At 54.4% G+C, this 15581-nt stretch overlaps 7 protein-coding genes across 7 annotated transcripts; 3 read left to right on the forward strand and 4 right to left on the reverse strand.

The window, feature by feature from the left end:
• Nucleotides 1-41: 41 nt before the first annotated feature.
• Nucleotides 42-352, forward strand: B0T26DRAFT_750520 (uncharacterized protein; the record flags this gene model as incomplete). Its single annotated transcript, XM_060445234.1, has 3 exons — nt 42-104; nt 172-267; nt 329-352. 3 exons carry the CDS (start codon nt 42-44, stop codon nt 350-352), a joined length of 183 nt encoding a protein of 60 aa, XP_060299152.1.
• A 135-nt stretch (nt 353-487) lies between these two features.
• Nucleotides 488-3906, reverse strand: B0T26DRAFT_640407 (tRNA synthetases class I-domain-containing protein; the record flags this gene model as incomplete). Its single annotated transcript, XM_060437229.1, has 4 exons — nt 488-1596; nt 1653-3354; nt 3411-3764; nt 3832-3906. The coding sequence occupies 4 exons, from the start codon at nt 3904-3906 to the stop codon at nt 488-490; spliced, it is 3240 nt and encodes a 1079-aa protein (XP_060299153.1).
• A 789-nt stretch (nt 3907-4695) lies between these two features.
• On the forward strand, nt 4696-6374 carry B0T26DRAFT_256085 (Mo25-like protein). Its single transcript, XM_060434012.1, has 4 exons — nt 4696-4967; nt 5028-5085; nt 5148-5641; nt 5701-6374. Exons 1-4 carry the CDS (start codon nt 4860-4862, stop codon nt 6163-6165), a joined length of 1125 nt encoding a protein of 374 aa, XP_060299154.1. The 5' UTR covers nt 4696-4859; the 3' UTR covers nt 6166-6374.
• Nucleotides 6375-7495: 1121 nt separating this feature from the next.
• B0T26DRAFT_674828 (uncharacterized protein) lies at nt 7496-9214 on the reverse strand (the record flags this gene model as incomplete). Its single annotated transcript, XM_060439753.1, has 2 exons — nt 7496-7855; nt 7895-9214. The coding sequence occupies 2 exons, from the start codon at nt 9212-9214 to the stop codon at nt 7496-7498; spliced, it is 1680 nt and encodes a 559-aa protein (XP_060299155.1).
• A 681-nt stretch (nt 9215-9895) lies between these two features.
• B0T26DRAFT_641845 (uncharacterized protein) lies at nt 9896-10990 on the reverse strand (the record flags this gene model as incomplete). Its single annotated transcript, XM_060437380.1, has 1 exon — nt 9896-10990. The coding sequence occupies one exon, from the start codon at nt 10988-10990 to the stop codon at nt 9896-9898; it is 1095 nt and encodes a 364-aa protein (XP_060299156.1).
• A 1393-nt stretch (nt 10991-12383) lies between these two features.
• Nucleotides 12384-13387, forward strand: B0T26DRAFT_641434 (uncharacterized protein; the record flags this gene model as incomplete). The annotated part of the gene is made up of 3 exons (XM_060437339.1): nt 12384-12488; nt 12649-12820; nt 12882-13387. 3 exons carry the CDS (start codon nt 12384-12386, stop codon nt 13385-13387), a joined length of 783 nt encoding a protein of 260 aa, XP_060299157.1.
• Nucleotides 13388-14805: 1418 nt separating this feature from the next.
• On the reverse strand, nt 14806-15555 carry B0T26DRAFT_705854 (uncharacterized protein). The gene has a single exon (XM_060441775.1). It carries the CDS (start codon nt 15543-15545, stop codon nt 14943-14945), a length of 603 nt encoding a protein of 200 aa, XP_060299158.1. The 5' UTR covers nt 15546-15555; the 3' UTR covers nt 14806-14942.
• Nucleotides 15556-15581: the final 26 nt, after the last annotated feature.

Genomic DNA, 15581 nt, shown 5'->3' on the forward strand with positions numbered 1-15581 from the left:
GCAGCAAAGGCAGGACAACACAATAAAAACTGTAGGCGACGATGCAGCCGAAAACCCGGCCCATTCAGCGCTTCGCCGAGGCCGTCTCGAAATGCTCTGCCGAGGTGAGAGAAAATGGCCATTCCCACTGTCCACTATTTGGACGAACGACCTGACGAGTGAACCCTGCAGGCGGCCGTCTACGGGAAATGCGTTGTTGCCGACTACAATGCAGTGCACAAAGACAAGTGTGCCAAGGAGTTCATGAGACTCAAGGATTGCTACTTGGTAAGAGTGCCCCTCCTGATAAGTGCCAAATAACCCCGTCTCACTCGATATTACGATACAGGCAGCGGCAAAGGGATCCAAATAAACATAGAAATAAAGGATTATTCGTAGAGTATTCATTCGATGTCTATTTTTACGAGCCCGTACATACTAGGGAAAGTTCCCAGCTTTCGGTTCATCCTTGATAAGACTGCAGCGAACCCGTCCTCACACGACAAGTTCACAGGTTGAGTAGTCTCAACAGGAACGTGGCCTTCAGCACCTCTTGCTCCTCCTCGGCAATAATGCCTTCCTCCTTCCCATCCGGAATCTTTCCCTCCACATGCGTAATCTCATGCTTGTCCAGGGGTCTCCGCAACGCCTTTGCGATATATTCTTGATGCCCCTCAAACACTCTCTCAATTCCAATGTCTTCAGGGTCTGACAATACCCGATACTCCATCTTGATGTCGTCTGTTGTTAGAAGCCCGGCCTTCTTGCGGAGACGTTGCACACGGTTGATAATTTCGCGGGCGAGTCCCTCTTCGGCGAGACCGGGGTAAACCTCCACGTCGAGAATGGTGAGAACGTCGTTGTCTGTGTTGGTCTCCAGGTTCTTGGACGCATCGTCCTCTTTCAGGCCACGCCTCACCACCAAGTCTCCTTCCTGAAGCTCAATGCCATCGACTGTGATCTTCTTCTCGAGCACGTAGGCATGGGCCTGCTCGCTTGTCACATTTGGCAGCGCCTTCTTGACTCTGATCATGTCTTTCTTCAGCTTCTTGCCGAGCACGGGCCAGTCCGCTGTGACGCTGTACTGAACCTCGTGCGCGGCTTCGTCTGATGTCAACACTAAGTCCCGGACATTGAGCTCTTCGGTGATGTAACCCTCGAGTGACTTGATGTCATCCAGGTACTGTTGGCTGTGGTGGATGACGACGAGCGTCTTGAGAGGCTGCTTCAAGCCAATAGCCCGTCTCTCGCGAGAGTATCTGGCCAATTCAATGACCTTTTGCATCCGTTCCACTCTCCGCTCAATGTCCTTGTTGAAGAGCTCTTTCCGAACCTCGGGGAAAGCCAAGAAGTGAACGCTTCGAGGATCTGCGCCCTGAAGATTCTTGGGGATATGAGGAAGGAGCTTGAGATAGATGGTATCCGTCAAGAAGGGCGTGAAGGGGGCCAGAGCCCGGCACATTGTATACAAGACCTCGAAGAGCGTGTTCAGCGCATGGAGAGTGTCGTCAACTCCGTTCTCGCCCTTGAGACGCTTCCGGTTGAAGCGAATGTACCAATTAGTGGTATCGTCAATCAACCCCAACAACTTGGGCACGACAGTATACAGACGGTAACCTTGGATACGGTTAGCATCAAGTTAAACCCAAAAGAAACCTGCGTCGCTGACTTACCTTTCATCTCTGCGTTGACAAATTCAAGCAAGCTCTGGCAGCTGGCCAAGATCCATTTGTCCATCACATTGGTGTTCTCCGACTCCATCGCCGGGTTGAACACGTAATCGATGTTCTCTACTTTCTTGATCAAGCCAACTTGGATTTCGAAGAATTTGAAGCTGTTCCACAGAGGAAGCAGCACCTTGGCCACAACTTCTTTGACTCCAGCCTCTTTAAAGCGGAGCGGCTCTGCCCTGACAACCGGCGAGTTGATGAGGTAGAGACGAAGAGCATCGGAGCCGTATTTAGCCATGACGATTCCAGGATCGGGGTAATTCTTGAGCCTCTTCGACATCTTTTTCCCGTCTTCGGCCAGCACAATTCCGTTGACGACACAATTTTTGAAGGGAGAAACACCAAAGAGGTGCGTTCCGAGAACAAGAAGAGTGTAGAACCAGCCTCTTGTCTGGTCGAGACCCTCGGCAATGAAATCACCCGGGAAGGACTTCTCAAACTTCTCAACATTCTCGAACGGATAGTGCTGGCTGGCGTACGGCATGCTTCCAGACTCGAACCAGCAGTCAAAAACCTCTTCAATTCGCCTCAGGACACCTCTGCCCGTCTTGCTGGGAATCGTGATATGGTCGATTTTGTCGCGGTGGAGGTCGGTGATCTCGCCCTCGTACCCACTGAGTTCCTTCAGCTCTGCAATGCTTCCGATGCATACCTTCTCCTCCAAGTCGTCGCTCACCCAAAGTGGGATAGGGGTACCCCAATACCGGTTGCGGGATACGTTCCAATCGCGAGCATTCGTGATCCAGCTAGCAAACCGCTTGTCTTTGACAAAAGAGGGGACCCAGTGAGATCCCTCAATGTTGCTAAGCATTTGCGGGATGATAGTTGTAATACGCACGAACCAGGATGGCACGGCTTTATATATGAGGGGGGTGTCCGAGCGATAGCACATTGGATACGAATGCCTAAACTGCGATTCGGCAACGAGCCTCCCAGTGGCCTTTAGGTGCTTGACGATATGCTTGTCTGCTTCCTTGACATGCTTCCCCTCAAAGTCGGAAACCTTGCTAGTGAAGTGGCCCGAATCATCGACAGGGTCTGGGGGTCCGTGCTTCTCGGTAATGACACCATTTTCGGTTGCGACGTTAAAATCGTCCTCGCCAAAGGCCGGAGCTTGGTGAACGATACCGGTGCCGCTCTCGTCGGTGACATACTTCGCCGTGAAAACTCGGAACGCAACATCCTTGAACTCCTCGTAGAAATACCGAAAGAGGGGTTCGTACAGCCAGCCCGCCATATCCTTGCCCTTGATCTTCTCAAGAACCTCGAACTTGGCCTTCTTGGGATCTTTGTATAAAGTCCCCAGAAGCTTCTCGAGGAGAATGTACTTCTTTCCGGACTTTTCGTCGTGGATTTTGATGTACTCAAAATCGGGATGTACTGCCAGTGCGAGGTTAGACGGCAATGTCCATGGCGTAGTTGTCCAGGCCAATAGGCTTGTCTCGGGGTCGCTGAGCAGAGGGAAGGAAACCACCACAGCGGGATCCGTCACGTCTTGGTAGTTCTGGTTCGCTTCAAAATTGCTCAGAGCAGTAGTAAGTGCTGTTGAATATGGCATAACTCGGTATCCCTGGTAGACCTGGCCTTTGTTGAATAGCTGCTTGAAGACCCACCACTCGGACTCCATGAACGTGGGATCCATTGTCTGTAACAATCAGCACCACATCTTGCTGGCCGCACCGATTGACTGGCCCAACATACCTTGTAGTCGTTGTCAAAATCGATCCAGCGGCCCAGTCTCTCGATAGTGTGTCTCCACTCCTCGCTATACCGCATCACAATAGAACGGCACTCGGCGTTGTAGTTTGCCAGGCCCAGTTCCATGACGGCAGCCTTGCCAGAGATGCCCAGCTTCTTGTCGATTTCGTGTTCGATAGGAAGGCCATGGGTGTCCCATCCAAAGCGCCGCTCCACATGGAAACCCTTCATGGACCAGTACCTCGGGATGATGTCCTTGATGGTCGAGGCGAGGAGATGGCCATAATGGGGCAGACCAGTCGCGAACGGCGGGCCATCGTAAAAGGTGTAGAGCGGGTTTCCTTCAGAGAGCTCGAGCTAATTCCCAAGTTAGTACGCATCCCTGAGAGGTTTGGGCGCTGCAGCGTGACAGGGTCTTGCACACCTGACGCTCAAAGGCCTTGATCTCCCGCCACCTCTCGATGGTGGCCTCCTCCTCCTTGGGAAAGTCAATCGACATGTTGGGCGAATTCCTAGTCAAAGTGACTAGTGTGCGCTGGCCGGAATTGGGGTGATATTCGTGTAGAGTGGATTTCCCAGGCTGGAAGCTAGGAACGAGGGAGCGAGGTTGACAAGCGTTGAGCCTGACTCACTCTCTGTCGCAGGATCGTGGGAGTAATAATTTTCAAGTGTGACTCGATTTGATACGTTCTCAATTAGCCCACCAACCGGGCGGCGGGCATGGAGGGGTTGAGGGGTTGCGGGGTCACCCTGACGGATCGAACAGCCTTGCAGCAACAGGGGATGGTTTCCAGCCCAACCTTACCTTACTGGTCGGTGGGGCAAACAAGTTAAGGCACGACGACAGATAGAGCAAATTGAGGGCTGCTTTTGGGGGCCGCTTGAGTATTACACTAACAGATTTACGATGCATCTACCTATCAGCGGGGCGCTGATTTTTGGTGTCAACTTCGGCGTCTTAGCGCCCGTGCCTTGGCGCATTGGGGGACCCCTGAACAGTCTCCCACGCGCTGGCAGCGCAGCGCACTGTAGCCCGATACCCCCAGCTGTGATGGTAAGGAGGAAGCTTCCCATCTGAAATTCACAACAAAGCCCCTTTCCATGCCAATCAAACGCCGATTCATCTGACGTCAGAACCCGCAATTGTTCAGCGTGCGAGTTTTTGCTTCGTCGAGCCAGACCGAGGACTCGACTGCCGGACTGATAAGGAACGACACTGCTATTCCGTACCAGCACTTTGAATCTGGGGCTTTCTCGAGGCCGCCCCCAAACTTTCCCGTCTCCCGGCCATAGGCCCCTTGCCGCGTTGGGAACCTTAGGTACAGTACGCCGACGATAATACCCAGCACATCAACCATCCGGTCTCGTCCACCTGCCAAACCTCCCTGCTCTGGTCCAGCTTATTGAGGGGAGACTGGCTACCGACGTTGGCTGCCAGCTTAAACCGCCACAATGTCCTTCCTTTTTGGAAGAGCCCGCGCAAGGACGAATACCACAGAGCTGCCCAAGCAGGCAAGGGAACATATTTTGAAGCTCGACGGGCCAGGAGGGGCGGCAAAGGTAAACACAACAACCCAATGCGCCCCAGACCACTTTCGCTCCGCTAACTAAGCCTCAAAGGCCGACGAACTCGCTAAAACTCTTTCACAAATTAAACAAATGCTGCAGGGCACACATGGTGCGTCTGCTGACCCCAGACCGAGAGACCATAGAGAGATCCCGACGATGGCTGACGGACAGGCTTGGGCACAGAGTCGGACGCAAGTCCGGAACAGGTACTGCAATTGGTGACGAGTATCCTCGACGAAGACCTCCTCTACCTGCTGGCCGCAAATCTCTACAGACTACCGTTCGAGTCGCGGAAGGACACGCAAGTCATATTCTCATATGTCTTCCGCTTCCGGCCGCCGACGGCATCGCCCGGTAGCGACCCCATGGCTCTCGTCTATGTCGTCGAAAAGCGGCCGCAGGTGCTGGTGGAGCTCTGCAAGGGATACAATTACAAGGAGAGCGCCACGCCCGCGGGGACGGTCTTGCGTGAGGTCCTAAAGAACAAGGACGCGGCGGCCGTGATTCTATACGACGACGGCGACGAGGAAGGGTCCAGTCAGGGGGGAGTTGCGGAAATCGACGAGGAGCGGAGCCAGACGGGGAATGGCGTCTTCTGGATGTTTTTCGAGTGGATCGACAAGAGCTCTTTTGAAGTGGCCGCAGACGCCTTCACGACGTTCAGGGTAAGACTTTTCAGCCCTTCCTCCCGCCCGGATCTGTCTAACCGTCGCAAAAAATGTAGGAGCTCCTTACTAAGCACAAGGAGCTGGTTCCCAAGTATCTGACGTGGAACTTTGATCTGTTCTTCACCAAGTACAACACGATCCTGGTGCAGTCCAACAGCTACGTAACGAAGCGGCAGTCGATCAAGCTGCTGGGGGAGGTGCTGCTAGACCGGTCCAACTACAACGTCATGACCGAGTACGTGGACCGCGGGGAGCACCTCAAGATCTGCATGAACCTGCTACGCGACGAGCGCAAGATGGTGCAGTACGAGGGCTTCCACGTCTTCAAGGTCTTCGTCGCCAACCCGCACAAGTCGGTCCCCGTCCAGAAGATCCTGCTCATGAACCGCGAGAAGCTCCTGCAGTTCCTATCCCACTTCCTCGAGGACAGGACCGACGACGAGCAGTTCATAGACGAGCGCGAGTTCCTCATCAAGCAGATCAAAACCATGCCCTCGACCCCGATGCCGCCACAGCGCTAGCTGCTTGGTCAGTCGTGGTAAGGGGTTGGGGGTTGGTTGGGGGTAATGAAATTGAAAAGAGAAGAAATAAAAAAGGGAGGGAAACTTCTCTAAGCGGGATAATCTATGCATTGCGCGCGTGATTGTACCCCGCGCGGGTGCGGCAGGACTGGGTTGAGAAGGATGAGAAAGAAAGAAAGCACTTCATCCATGGGGGTTGGGACTCAATGAAAGAAGGCTCACCATATCTATATACTATACATGTCATGTAATGTCAGGGGAAAGAAACGTCTGTCTTACACTGCAAAAGGCGGGGCTTTCTACTGTTACTGCTACTTACTATACGTTTGGGAAGTAGCCGGCTAGTCGCTCATCATCACCACCACCACCACCATCATCATCATAAGCGTCAGCATCATATATTTTGACTGTTCTTTTCCTAACACGGCCTGGTGGCCTTTACACAAGCCCAAACCCAAACCCCAACCCAGAGAGGTACATAACTACTCGTCTTGGTGTGAAATGATATAGATGCCTGCCCCTGAAACAATACACGTAGTAGTAGCACTACATTCTCTTTACAAGTAATAAAAGTAATTAATTTCAGCTGTAGTCAGTCATGGTCATGCATGCGCTCACGGTTCACTTGCAGTTGGCCGCGGTTGCAAATCATGGTTTGTCCAGTGAGAATTGTCTCGCGCTCCCCGTTGGTTCGAGGTATCTGGCTGCCCAGGTACGTAAGGCACGTACTACCCGTCTCTCTCTGTGCAAGTGAGTGTGAGACTGGTGGCCATGTGCCCACATAGCTAGCAAGCAAGCAACTACCTAATGAGAGCGCATACATGTGAGACTGTCTGGCTGGCTGGCTTGTGCGAGCCATGCTGTCTTTCCGTTCCCTCCCGTGTACAGGGAATCTGCTGACCGCCCGCCTTCGGGTCTGCGCCTGGGCTCTTCCTCGCCGGGCTATACTGTACAAATTGTTATTACAAACATTAGGTGGTCGAGCCCATGTCGTCCACCCTTTGTCACGGCACACTGCCGAACTGCCTGCCCATGCTAGGCCCTTTCCCTCCTTCTGGTAACTGGTCTGGGGATGGAGAAGATCGCGGACTGTCGATTTGGTCCGGAACTCTGGTCCTGTGCTTGGTTTCTCGATATATTGTTCATACAAACATGTGGCCAACGTAGTGTCGGCCATGCTTCCCTTGTCACTCGCTGCCACATCGTCAACGCCCCACCCCTAATGTTCCTCGTTCTTGGTTGTTGGTTGCTGTGGTTTCTTTCCAGCGCCTCTCCTTCGTGACATCTAAAAGAGACGGCAGGGAAAGACAACAAAGGCGGCCTACTCGTCCTAGTTGGAGAGGCGGGCTTTCTTAGTCTTAGCTGCAGCCTCGGAGTAGTCATTCCATCGTCCCGGCTGCCCGGCCGTGACGCCGAAGAAAATGCCCACAAAATTAACGGCGTCCCCATCGTATAGCGGAGCAGTCATTGCGAAGGATTTGTACTGATCGTCGTCAAAGTCGAGATATCCCAACTTGAGCTGAGGGACGATGTTGTCCTTGTAGCGGCCGCGGTAGGTGAAATGGAGGCGTGGCGGGCCGGAAAGCTTCACCTGCTTCTTGGCGGGGCCTCCGTTTCCGGTGCTCGTAGCTGGCGCCTTACGTTTGCCGAGCGCGTTTACCGAGGCCGGGCCGCTGGCGCTGTCACTATCCTACATCTCGTCGGCATCGCTCTCGTTGATGTCGGAGACGATGAACTCCCTATATTCTTCTTCCTCCTGTTTACAGATGAAGCGATCCAGCTTTGACTTAGAGACAGCCAGCCGCATGGTGATCTTCGTTTCGTGACCAAAGCAAAACGAAGCTGCCAGAATGTCGTTACCATCCACGGCGATACTGATATCGACCGTGCCAACTTCCACGCCCGGATTCTTGGCATCTTCCAGGACATAGACTCCAGTGCAGTCACTCAAGTTGAAGGGCTTGCTAGCACCTTGATCTGTTGGTCTCGAAGACATGTCGGCAACGTCGGCGTTCTCCCTATTCGTGGAACGGTTGTCTCTGTCCGTGGTGTTATCATCAGTTAGGTTCTCGGCCTCTTCTTCAATATCATCTCTGGCATCATCCTCGGCGTCATCCTCGGCTTCGTTGTCGTTCGAAGAGTTCTTATCTTTCGAAAACGCAACCTTTTTCGGACGGCCGGGCGACTTCTTGCCGGTTGACTTTCTGGGTCTACCACGAGGGCGACTAGTGTAGGGTTTAACCGCAGCAACGACAGGGGAACTGGTGCTGGGCGAATTGTCGACGTTGCTGGCAGTTATCTTCTTGGACCTGCCACGGCGAGGCGTTGGCTTGATCTTATCCGAAGCCGGCTTGGTCTCAGAGCTAGGGCCGGCCTCTTCAGAAACGGCAGCATTGTCCTTGATATCTGATTTCTGAGCCGCCGAAGCGGGGATCTGAATCTTTCTAGGTCGTCCACGGCGCCGACTGCCGGGAGTCTGCTGCTCAGCAGGCGGAGTGGGTGAAGCAGGCGAGGCAGACTCTAGGTGAGGCAGTGGATACTTTCGAGGTCGGCCTCGACGGGGGGTGGGCCTCATGACGTTGTCCACGGCTGCAGAAGACGCAGGAACAGAAGGAGAAGCGATGATGTTAGCATCGCTAGTGTTGGAGTTCGAATGACTGCTACTCTGGCGAGGTGCTGCAATGTCGGATCCGCCCGAAGGTGTATTGGCATCTGACTTTCGGGGTCGGCCGCGCGGGCGAGGTGATGGCTTCTCGTCATCATCCACCAGAGGTTCCGTTTTGGGCTCTGAAACGATTTTCTTGGGTCTTCCACGACGCCGCGGGGTTTTCTGCTCAGGCTCCTGCTCGGGTGCCGGAGCAAGTCTCTCTTCTGGCTTTGACTCTGGGGCATTCTTTCTGGGCCTTCCACGACGACGGGGGGCCTCCCGCTCAGGCGCCTGTCCGGGCGCCTGCTTAGACACCTGCTGGGGTGCCTCTTCTGCCGTTGCCTCATCTGCATTTGCAACCAAGACCGATTTTCTTGGTCTGCCGCGACCGCGACCAGGCATCTTGGCGACTCGACCTTCCTTGTGATTTATTTAGAGGATGGCTAGCCGGTGGGCGACCTGTTGCAAGATGAACGATAGCGATGATGTGAAAAGGTTAAAGGGCTGACGCAGTGAAAATCGAAGATCAGGGTGCTCTTGTCAAGTTGAGCGCAGGCGAGTTGCCGAATGGTGCTTGGAACGCGTTCTCTCTTTTCTTTTCTTTTCTTTTCTTTTCTTTTCTTTTCTTTTTTCTCTTTCTTTGTGCAACTAGGTGCGAGGGGCGTTTGCAGTTTGTAGTCAAAAACTTGAAGGGCAAAAAAAAGGACTGATCACAAGCCTAGCAGTCTTGCCAGCGAATTTCTCATTCACCTAAAAAAAACTAAATTCATAAACATGTTAGTTGTGACCGTAATACTGCCGACCTGACACAACTGAGCTGAATGGATTTTTTTACCATGTTATTCTCTTTCTCGTAACAACTCTTCTCCATCAGCACCCAAATTTCATTTCAGTCCTAAGTTTGCTCGTGCAAGCAACTGGTGACTGGCCTATCCGCATCCAAAAGCCCTGAAATTCTTGTCATCCCGTCACTTCACTTCCGCGCCACTGCCAATAGGATACTACGTGGTAGTATTCTCACATTGGAGGTGGCGGAAGCTCAAATGAGGGCTCGAGGCAGGCGCCGACAGAAAGCTGACGAGGTTAAGCCGTTCCGTGCGAGGACATATGCCAGTCATTCCCAGCAAAGCAAGCGTTGCACTCTAGCTCCTTGAACATGGAAAACGACCTGGAATCCTCTGTTAGATTTGGCACACACGTGTCGGTCAAGGCGTCCCACGTGTGCACATGACCGGAAGGAGCAAGATGGACGATCTCGGCACGCTGTGGCCACGGCATCCGCGTTGCAAGGCTCTGCAGCTCTGTCCTCAGCTCGTCTATGGGGCTGCTCCAGTCCCATGGATTCGGGGCAAAGCAGCACATGGATGAGTTGAGCTTGGGGTTGACGTCGGACACCTGGCCTAGGTACAAGTCGAGGACTAGGTTGCCGACCGAGATGGGTTCCTCGTCGGTCGAACACACGGCATCCAGGCAGATGCACCGCATCCTGACACGGAGGCTATGGAGCCTGCAGAGCAACGGTCTGAGGTAGGGGCACAAGTGCACTGGGCCTCCCATCTCATTGGTGACGGAGGTTCCGCAGAGGTCGAGGTCGAGCACCTTGACCTGGGGCAAGAGGCTGATGTAGGGCTCGATGGTCCTGAGCGGCAGGTAGTCGAGCTGCAGAGGATCTGCCTTCCAGCTCTTGTTGGCCCACCTGGCCGTGAAGCACACGGTCGTGAGCTCTTTAAACTCTATCAGCATCAAACAAAAGCGGCGGAGGTTGGCCGCCGTATCATAGCACCGGTCTCTGGGGTCGCACCACGGCCCTATGCCCTCGATCACTACGTTGACAACGCGCTGGCTCTTCCTGAGCATGGCGCGGGACCTGTCCATGATTTTGGACTTGCGCGTCACAAGTCGGCTGATAACTCTCGGGGTGTACTCGACCCTGGTGAAGAAGGCTGGGAAGGCGAGACTATACCAGCGTCTGGAGACGGTTAAGCGGCCAAGGTCCTGCTGGAAAAAAGAAGGCGGAAGGGCTTCGAGGACCATGATCCAGATCTCAGGCGGGAGGTAGGGGAGAGCATGTTCGCGAATGACGATGGCCCGCGGTGATGGCGCCGTGTATGATGGCGCTGTGTATGTTGTTGTGAAGCGTGGTGAGCCGGGGGGTGGCCTCGGCGACAGCAACCGCATGGCCATCGCGAGGAAGGGGGAGGCGGAACGGGGTTTATTCACGCGAAACCCACGAGACAGCGACAATGTCGTCGCTCAAGGACAAGCCCTATGAGGACAATCTTGGGGTTGCGTGTACAGAAGTGTATATAACCTGGAAGACCACGAGTTTTGAGCCGACCGGACATTGGTGAGCGACCTGGCGAGAGACGACGACCTGCGAGAGACGCCCGGGGGGTAGGCGGGTGTTGGTTTCAGCGTATCTTCAGCAGGCGGCCTGTGAGACTCGCCCTTCCTCACCAATCGCGGCCAAGCTTCGACATGCCCTAGATCTAATCGACGGCAGCTAATCCTCGACCGTCGCGACCTGCGGGCGCCCGCGGCAGGCCAGGGAGATCACGGAACTCTGAATACATTTTGGTTGCGGCTCAGGATGACGGGACGGGACTGGCCATAATCGGATTCACCGCGGGAATGAGCCATCCCACGATCCAATCCTTGGGTTATTATCCCAACAGCTCAGCCCATCAAGGTTCAGCTGGGGAGAGAAAAAGAGGCACAGGAAAGCCGCCCGTTGAGCGCCTCATCAATTATTGCAATTGCATTTCTACATTCGTCTTCAAGCAGCGCTACTGCCTGCGGTCTCACTAAACAAAATAAGATAATATCCAGGAGCACACCGTCAAGTTCGGCTGCGTACAGCGCTTACCGCCCACACCCTACCTAGCTAGGTATTTGGAACGGAGACAGCCCGAGTTTCCGGGAAGGTGTTGGGATGAAACGGCCTGGACGGTGCTCAGCTCTTTTGACTTTGGGAGTGGTGCGTTACACTTGCCTGCAACTGATTGCCCGACCTGGCCACTGGGCTTCTCATCGTGAGTGGGGTAAAGTACCTAAAGTTTAGTGGGGTCTAGTTTCCAGTTGACTCCAGAAGGACGCCAGATAGGGCCTGAAGGCTAGAGGTCAGCAGGTGTGACGTACCTCTTTCGGCTAGCCGGCGGCGGGGCCAAGCGCGGGGCACGCTGCTCAAACTAAAAGGCCGCCCAGCCGCCCGCCCTGGGGACTTTCAGCAGAAAGAAGCAGTTGAGGTGGCTTCCATCTCTTTCGCCGCTAGAAATGAGGCAAGTAGGATACCGGGAAGCATCACCCGATATTGTTAACTTTGGGTCGCCAGATGCTTTACATCGTGCCGGGAAATGCAAACATTTCAAGTCGGCAACTTTCGGGCGGTGAAATTTTGAGTATCTGATTGAGTCGAAGCCTGAGTGACCTCAGATGCCCTGGACCCATTTTTAGTATTGAGGGAGACTTTGATTCGTCCATCCAGTTGGAATTTCGCAGAGATTCCCCTCCGTACCGTCCCCGAAATAGGCGCAGAATATTGACAGCATAGGCCTTATTTACCTTGGACACAATGAGCAAAACAGAAATGAAGATTGATCCGACACGAGCGAGTGCCCTCATCTCGCAGCTGCAGGCTGTCAGCGAGAGAGTCGCCGCCGTCTCCAAGGGCCGCGCTGTAAGTTTGTCGCACTCCACTTCTCATATGCTTGTCGTCCACCGGAATAGGGATGTGCGGATTGCTATATGCGCCGCATCTTAAACCTCATATGTTAGAACATGCCGTCATCTCTCTTTTACCTACTCCGGGGGAGCACTGGCTGATAAGTCCCCTATAGGTGCGACTAGTGGCTGTGTCAAAGCTGAAGCCGGCCAACGACATCTTGGCCCTCCACCAAGCCCCAGCTCATCAAACCCACTTTGGTGAGAACTACGCCCAGGAGCTCAGCCAAAAAGCAGAGTTGCTGCCGAGGACCGTCCAATGGCACTTTATCGGCGGCCTGCAGTCGGGTAAGGCACCAAAGCCATGCTCACAGCCTGGAGTCACGAGAGTTGCTGACATCAACTGAAGGGCACTGCAAGAATCTTGCCAAGATCCCAAATCTCTGGTGCGTCTCCAGCGTCGACACGCTGAAAAAAGCGCAGCTGCTTGACAAATACCGGGGCGATCTTGTCAAGTCGGAGCCCTCGGCTCCCAAGCTCAATGTCCACGTCCAGGTCAACACCTCGGGCGAGGAGTCTAAGGCGGGGTGCGCGCCGGGAGACGAGACGGTGTCGCTGTGCCGGAGCATCATGAACGACTGCCCCAACCTCCACATGCTGGGGCTCATGACCATCGGCGCCATCGCGCGCAGCGTGGCCACGACGGCCGAGAATGAGAACGAGGACCTTATTCTTCTAGCCCAGCAGAGAGATTTGGTGGCTAAGGAGCTAGGTCTGGACAGAGAGCTCGAGCTCAGTATGGGCATGAGCGAGGACTTTGAGGGCGCCATCGCTATGGGCAGCCATGAGGTCCGCATAGGCAGCACCATCTTTGGACAGCGGCCGGCAAAGTCTGAGGCAAAGCTCGTCGCCTGAAGGATCTATGCGGCGATATTCTCTGCCATTTACCGATGCGTGGAGGACGATGTATTTGATGAATATAACTTATCTATGATCACGTCCCTAACATATTTAGTGGGGGAACGCCGAGTTACAATCTAAGCAGCAAGCCGCGATGCTTTCCACTGATCCTGTTAGGCGGATATATCTTTGCATGCTTCAGATATAGATTTTGAGGTCTAGGAAAAAGATCCAAGGCGCCCGGCTGCATTGCGGTTCCTATCGCAATTTGCATTTATTTTTCTTGTTTGAATAGTGCAACTCTGAAAACTTGTCAATGAGCTACTCCGTAGAGTGTGAATGGCCGTGGAAGAAAAAAAACAGGAAAATGGGGGCTGGCACGTCGAATTAGAACACAGAGGGGCATGATCGAAGTGGCTCCTTGTGTTTTGACTTGACCAGCTCGAGGCGCAGGTACGGGAGATAAAATGCAGAGCGCATTAGTAATTAATCTTCAAAGTTCTATTATTGTTCTTTAACAAAAACCGAGCTAAAACAATCAGCAGTAATATACCAGACCCACGGTTCTGTGAGAATTAGGTGGGGGTTTGGATGCACGACGGGCAAGGATTCCATTAGGTCAAACAGCGGATGCCGAAAGGCGACGGAGAGCCGCGCCGAGAGTCGAATGCTGCGCGGTCATTAGCCAGTTGACTGGCGGGTGACAATGGGATGGAAGACAGGAAGGACCCACATAGTTATCGATAACGGCAGCTGCCGCAACATCAAAATGCGTCCCGGTCGCGGTTGGCGCGTTGCTAGGGAGACCAAAATAATCAACAACATCGGCGGGCAATTGGCTCAGAGGGCGCCAGCGCAGGGTTGTTGACGACCGGGCCCCTCATTGCACCAGCCTTAACAATCTCCAATATACCCTGCACCTCAATAGCTGCGAGAGCTTGGTCGATGGTTGCTACTATCTCGAACCATTGCGACGACCTCGAATTCAAGCTTCGCCTGCGATTTCCTTTATTTGGTTTTGGTCTGTTTGCGCGAACGAACTGTCTTGCGCGTGTGGCTTGTCTCGGATTCGAGGCAGGTGCGTGTTTTGACGCCGCGATTGCTCTTTCCTCGATACCCGACATCTGTCTGTCTGTTCCAGTTCCCGCCCGCCCCGGTTCTGCAGACAAGCTACCTGCCTTAACCTAGCTTCCATTATTATCCACCCGTCCTCATTCCATTCCAAACCCGCTCGCATCGCAATCGCACAGCCAGCACCTCCACCCCAGCTATTTGTTGGTTGGCAATTGTATTGCTTCATTCCACACGCAGCTCTCCCCCACTGAGCCCACCTAGTATCGAGCACATACACGGGACACCACTACGCGTCACGGGGCAAGATGCCGCCCATAGAGAGGGACGCTCCCGCCGATAGGGATAGGGCCCTTAGACATCAGCATTCCGCCTCTTCAGACCATGGTCGCGCCCTGGTCCCAATGTATGCCACCCCGTCTACCTTAACCCCTGCACCCGAGGTTGTCACGGTGTGCGCGATATGCTAGTCTTTGTCGTTTATCTAGCACATACTAACTCAGAGCAGGTGGGACAGCTCCGATCCAGAACGCGCACCGCCCCCGCTGCCCCTCAACCCACAGTCGCCCACCGTGGTCTCGAGGGCCGGCACTTCGACTGCTATCCAGTCGGCCCATGCCGCCCTGACCGAGAAGGCACGCGAGAGCGCCTTGGTACCACATCTCACCAAGCGCATCGCCGACCCGTCGCCCGAGAGGTCCTTGCTGCGCGGCTCGACCCACCGTCGCATGCAGTCTCTACAGCCCACCTCGGTCAAAGATCGCAGCCTCATGATCGAAGGTGGCCGCGACTCGGCCATCTCTACCCCCAGATCTCCCGAGAAGTTCGACAGGCCTTCGACACCCTCGAGGGGCCGTGACCCCTTCGTCGAGTCAAGGGACGAACGAGAGGAGAAGGCCATGGTTGCCACGCCGAGACTAGGGCCTAGCCTGACGCCCATCATCCGCCCTACGGTGCGCCGTCCACACCAGAGCATCCTGGGCGAAAATACTCCCCCACAGTCGGCGACAATGCTTGCGCTCCAAAACATGAGCACCCAGACCCTCAGCACGCCTAGCCCTCTTCCGGCTCCTAAGGAACCTGAGACGCCCCTCGCCAACATTACCAATGGCTCCACGGCGCTGGTCAAGGCGCCTGC

The sequence above is a fragment of the Lasiosphaeria miniovina genome, assembly GCF_030549165.1.
Source record: "Lasiosphaeria miniovina strain SMH2392-1A chromosome Unknown B0T26scaffold_3, whole genome shotgun sequence".
Taxonomy (NCBI): domain Eukaryota; kingdom Fungi; phylum Ascomycota; class Sordariomycetes; order Sordariales; family Lasiosphaeriaceae; genus Lasiosphaeria; species Lasiosphaeria miniovina.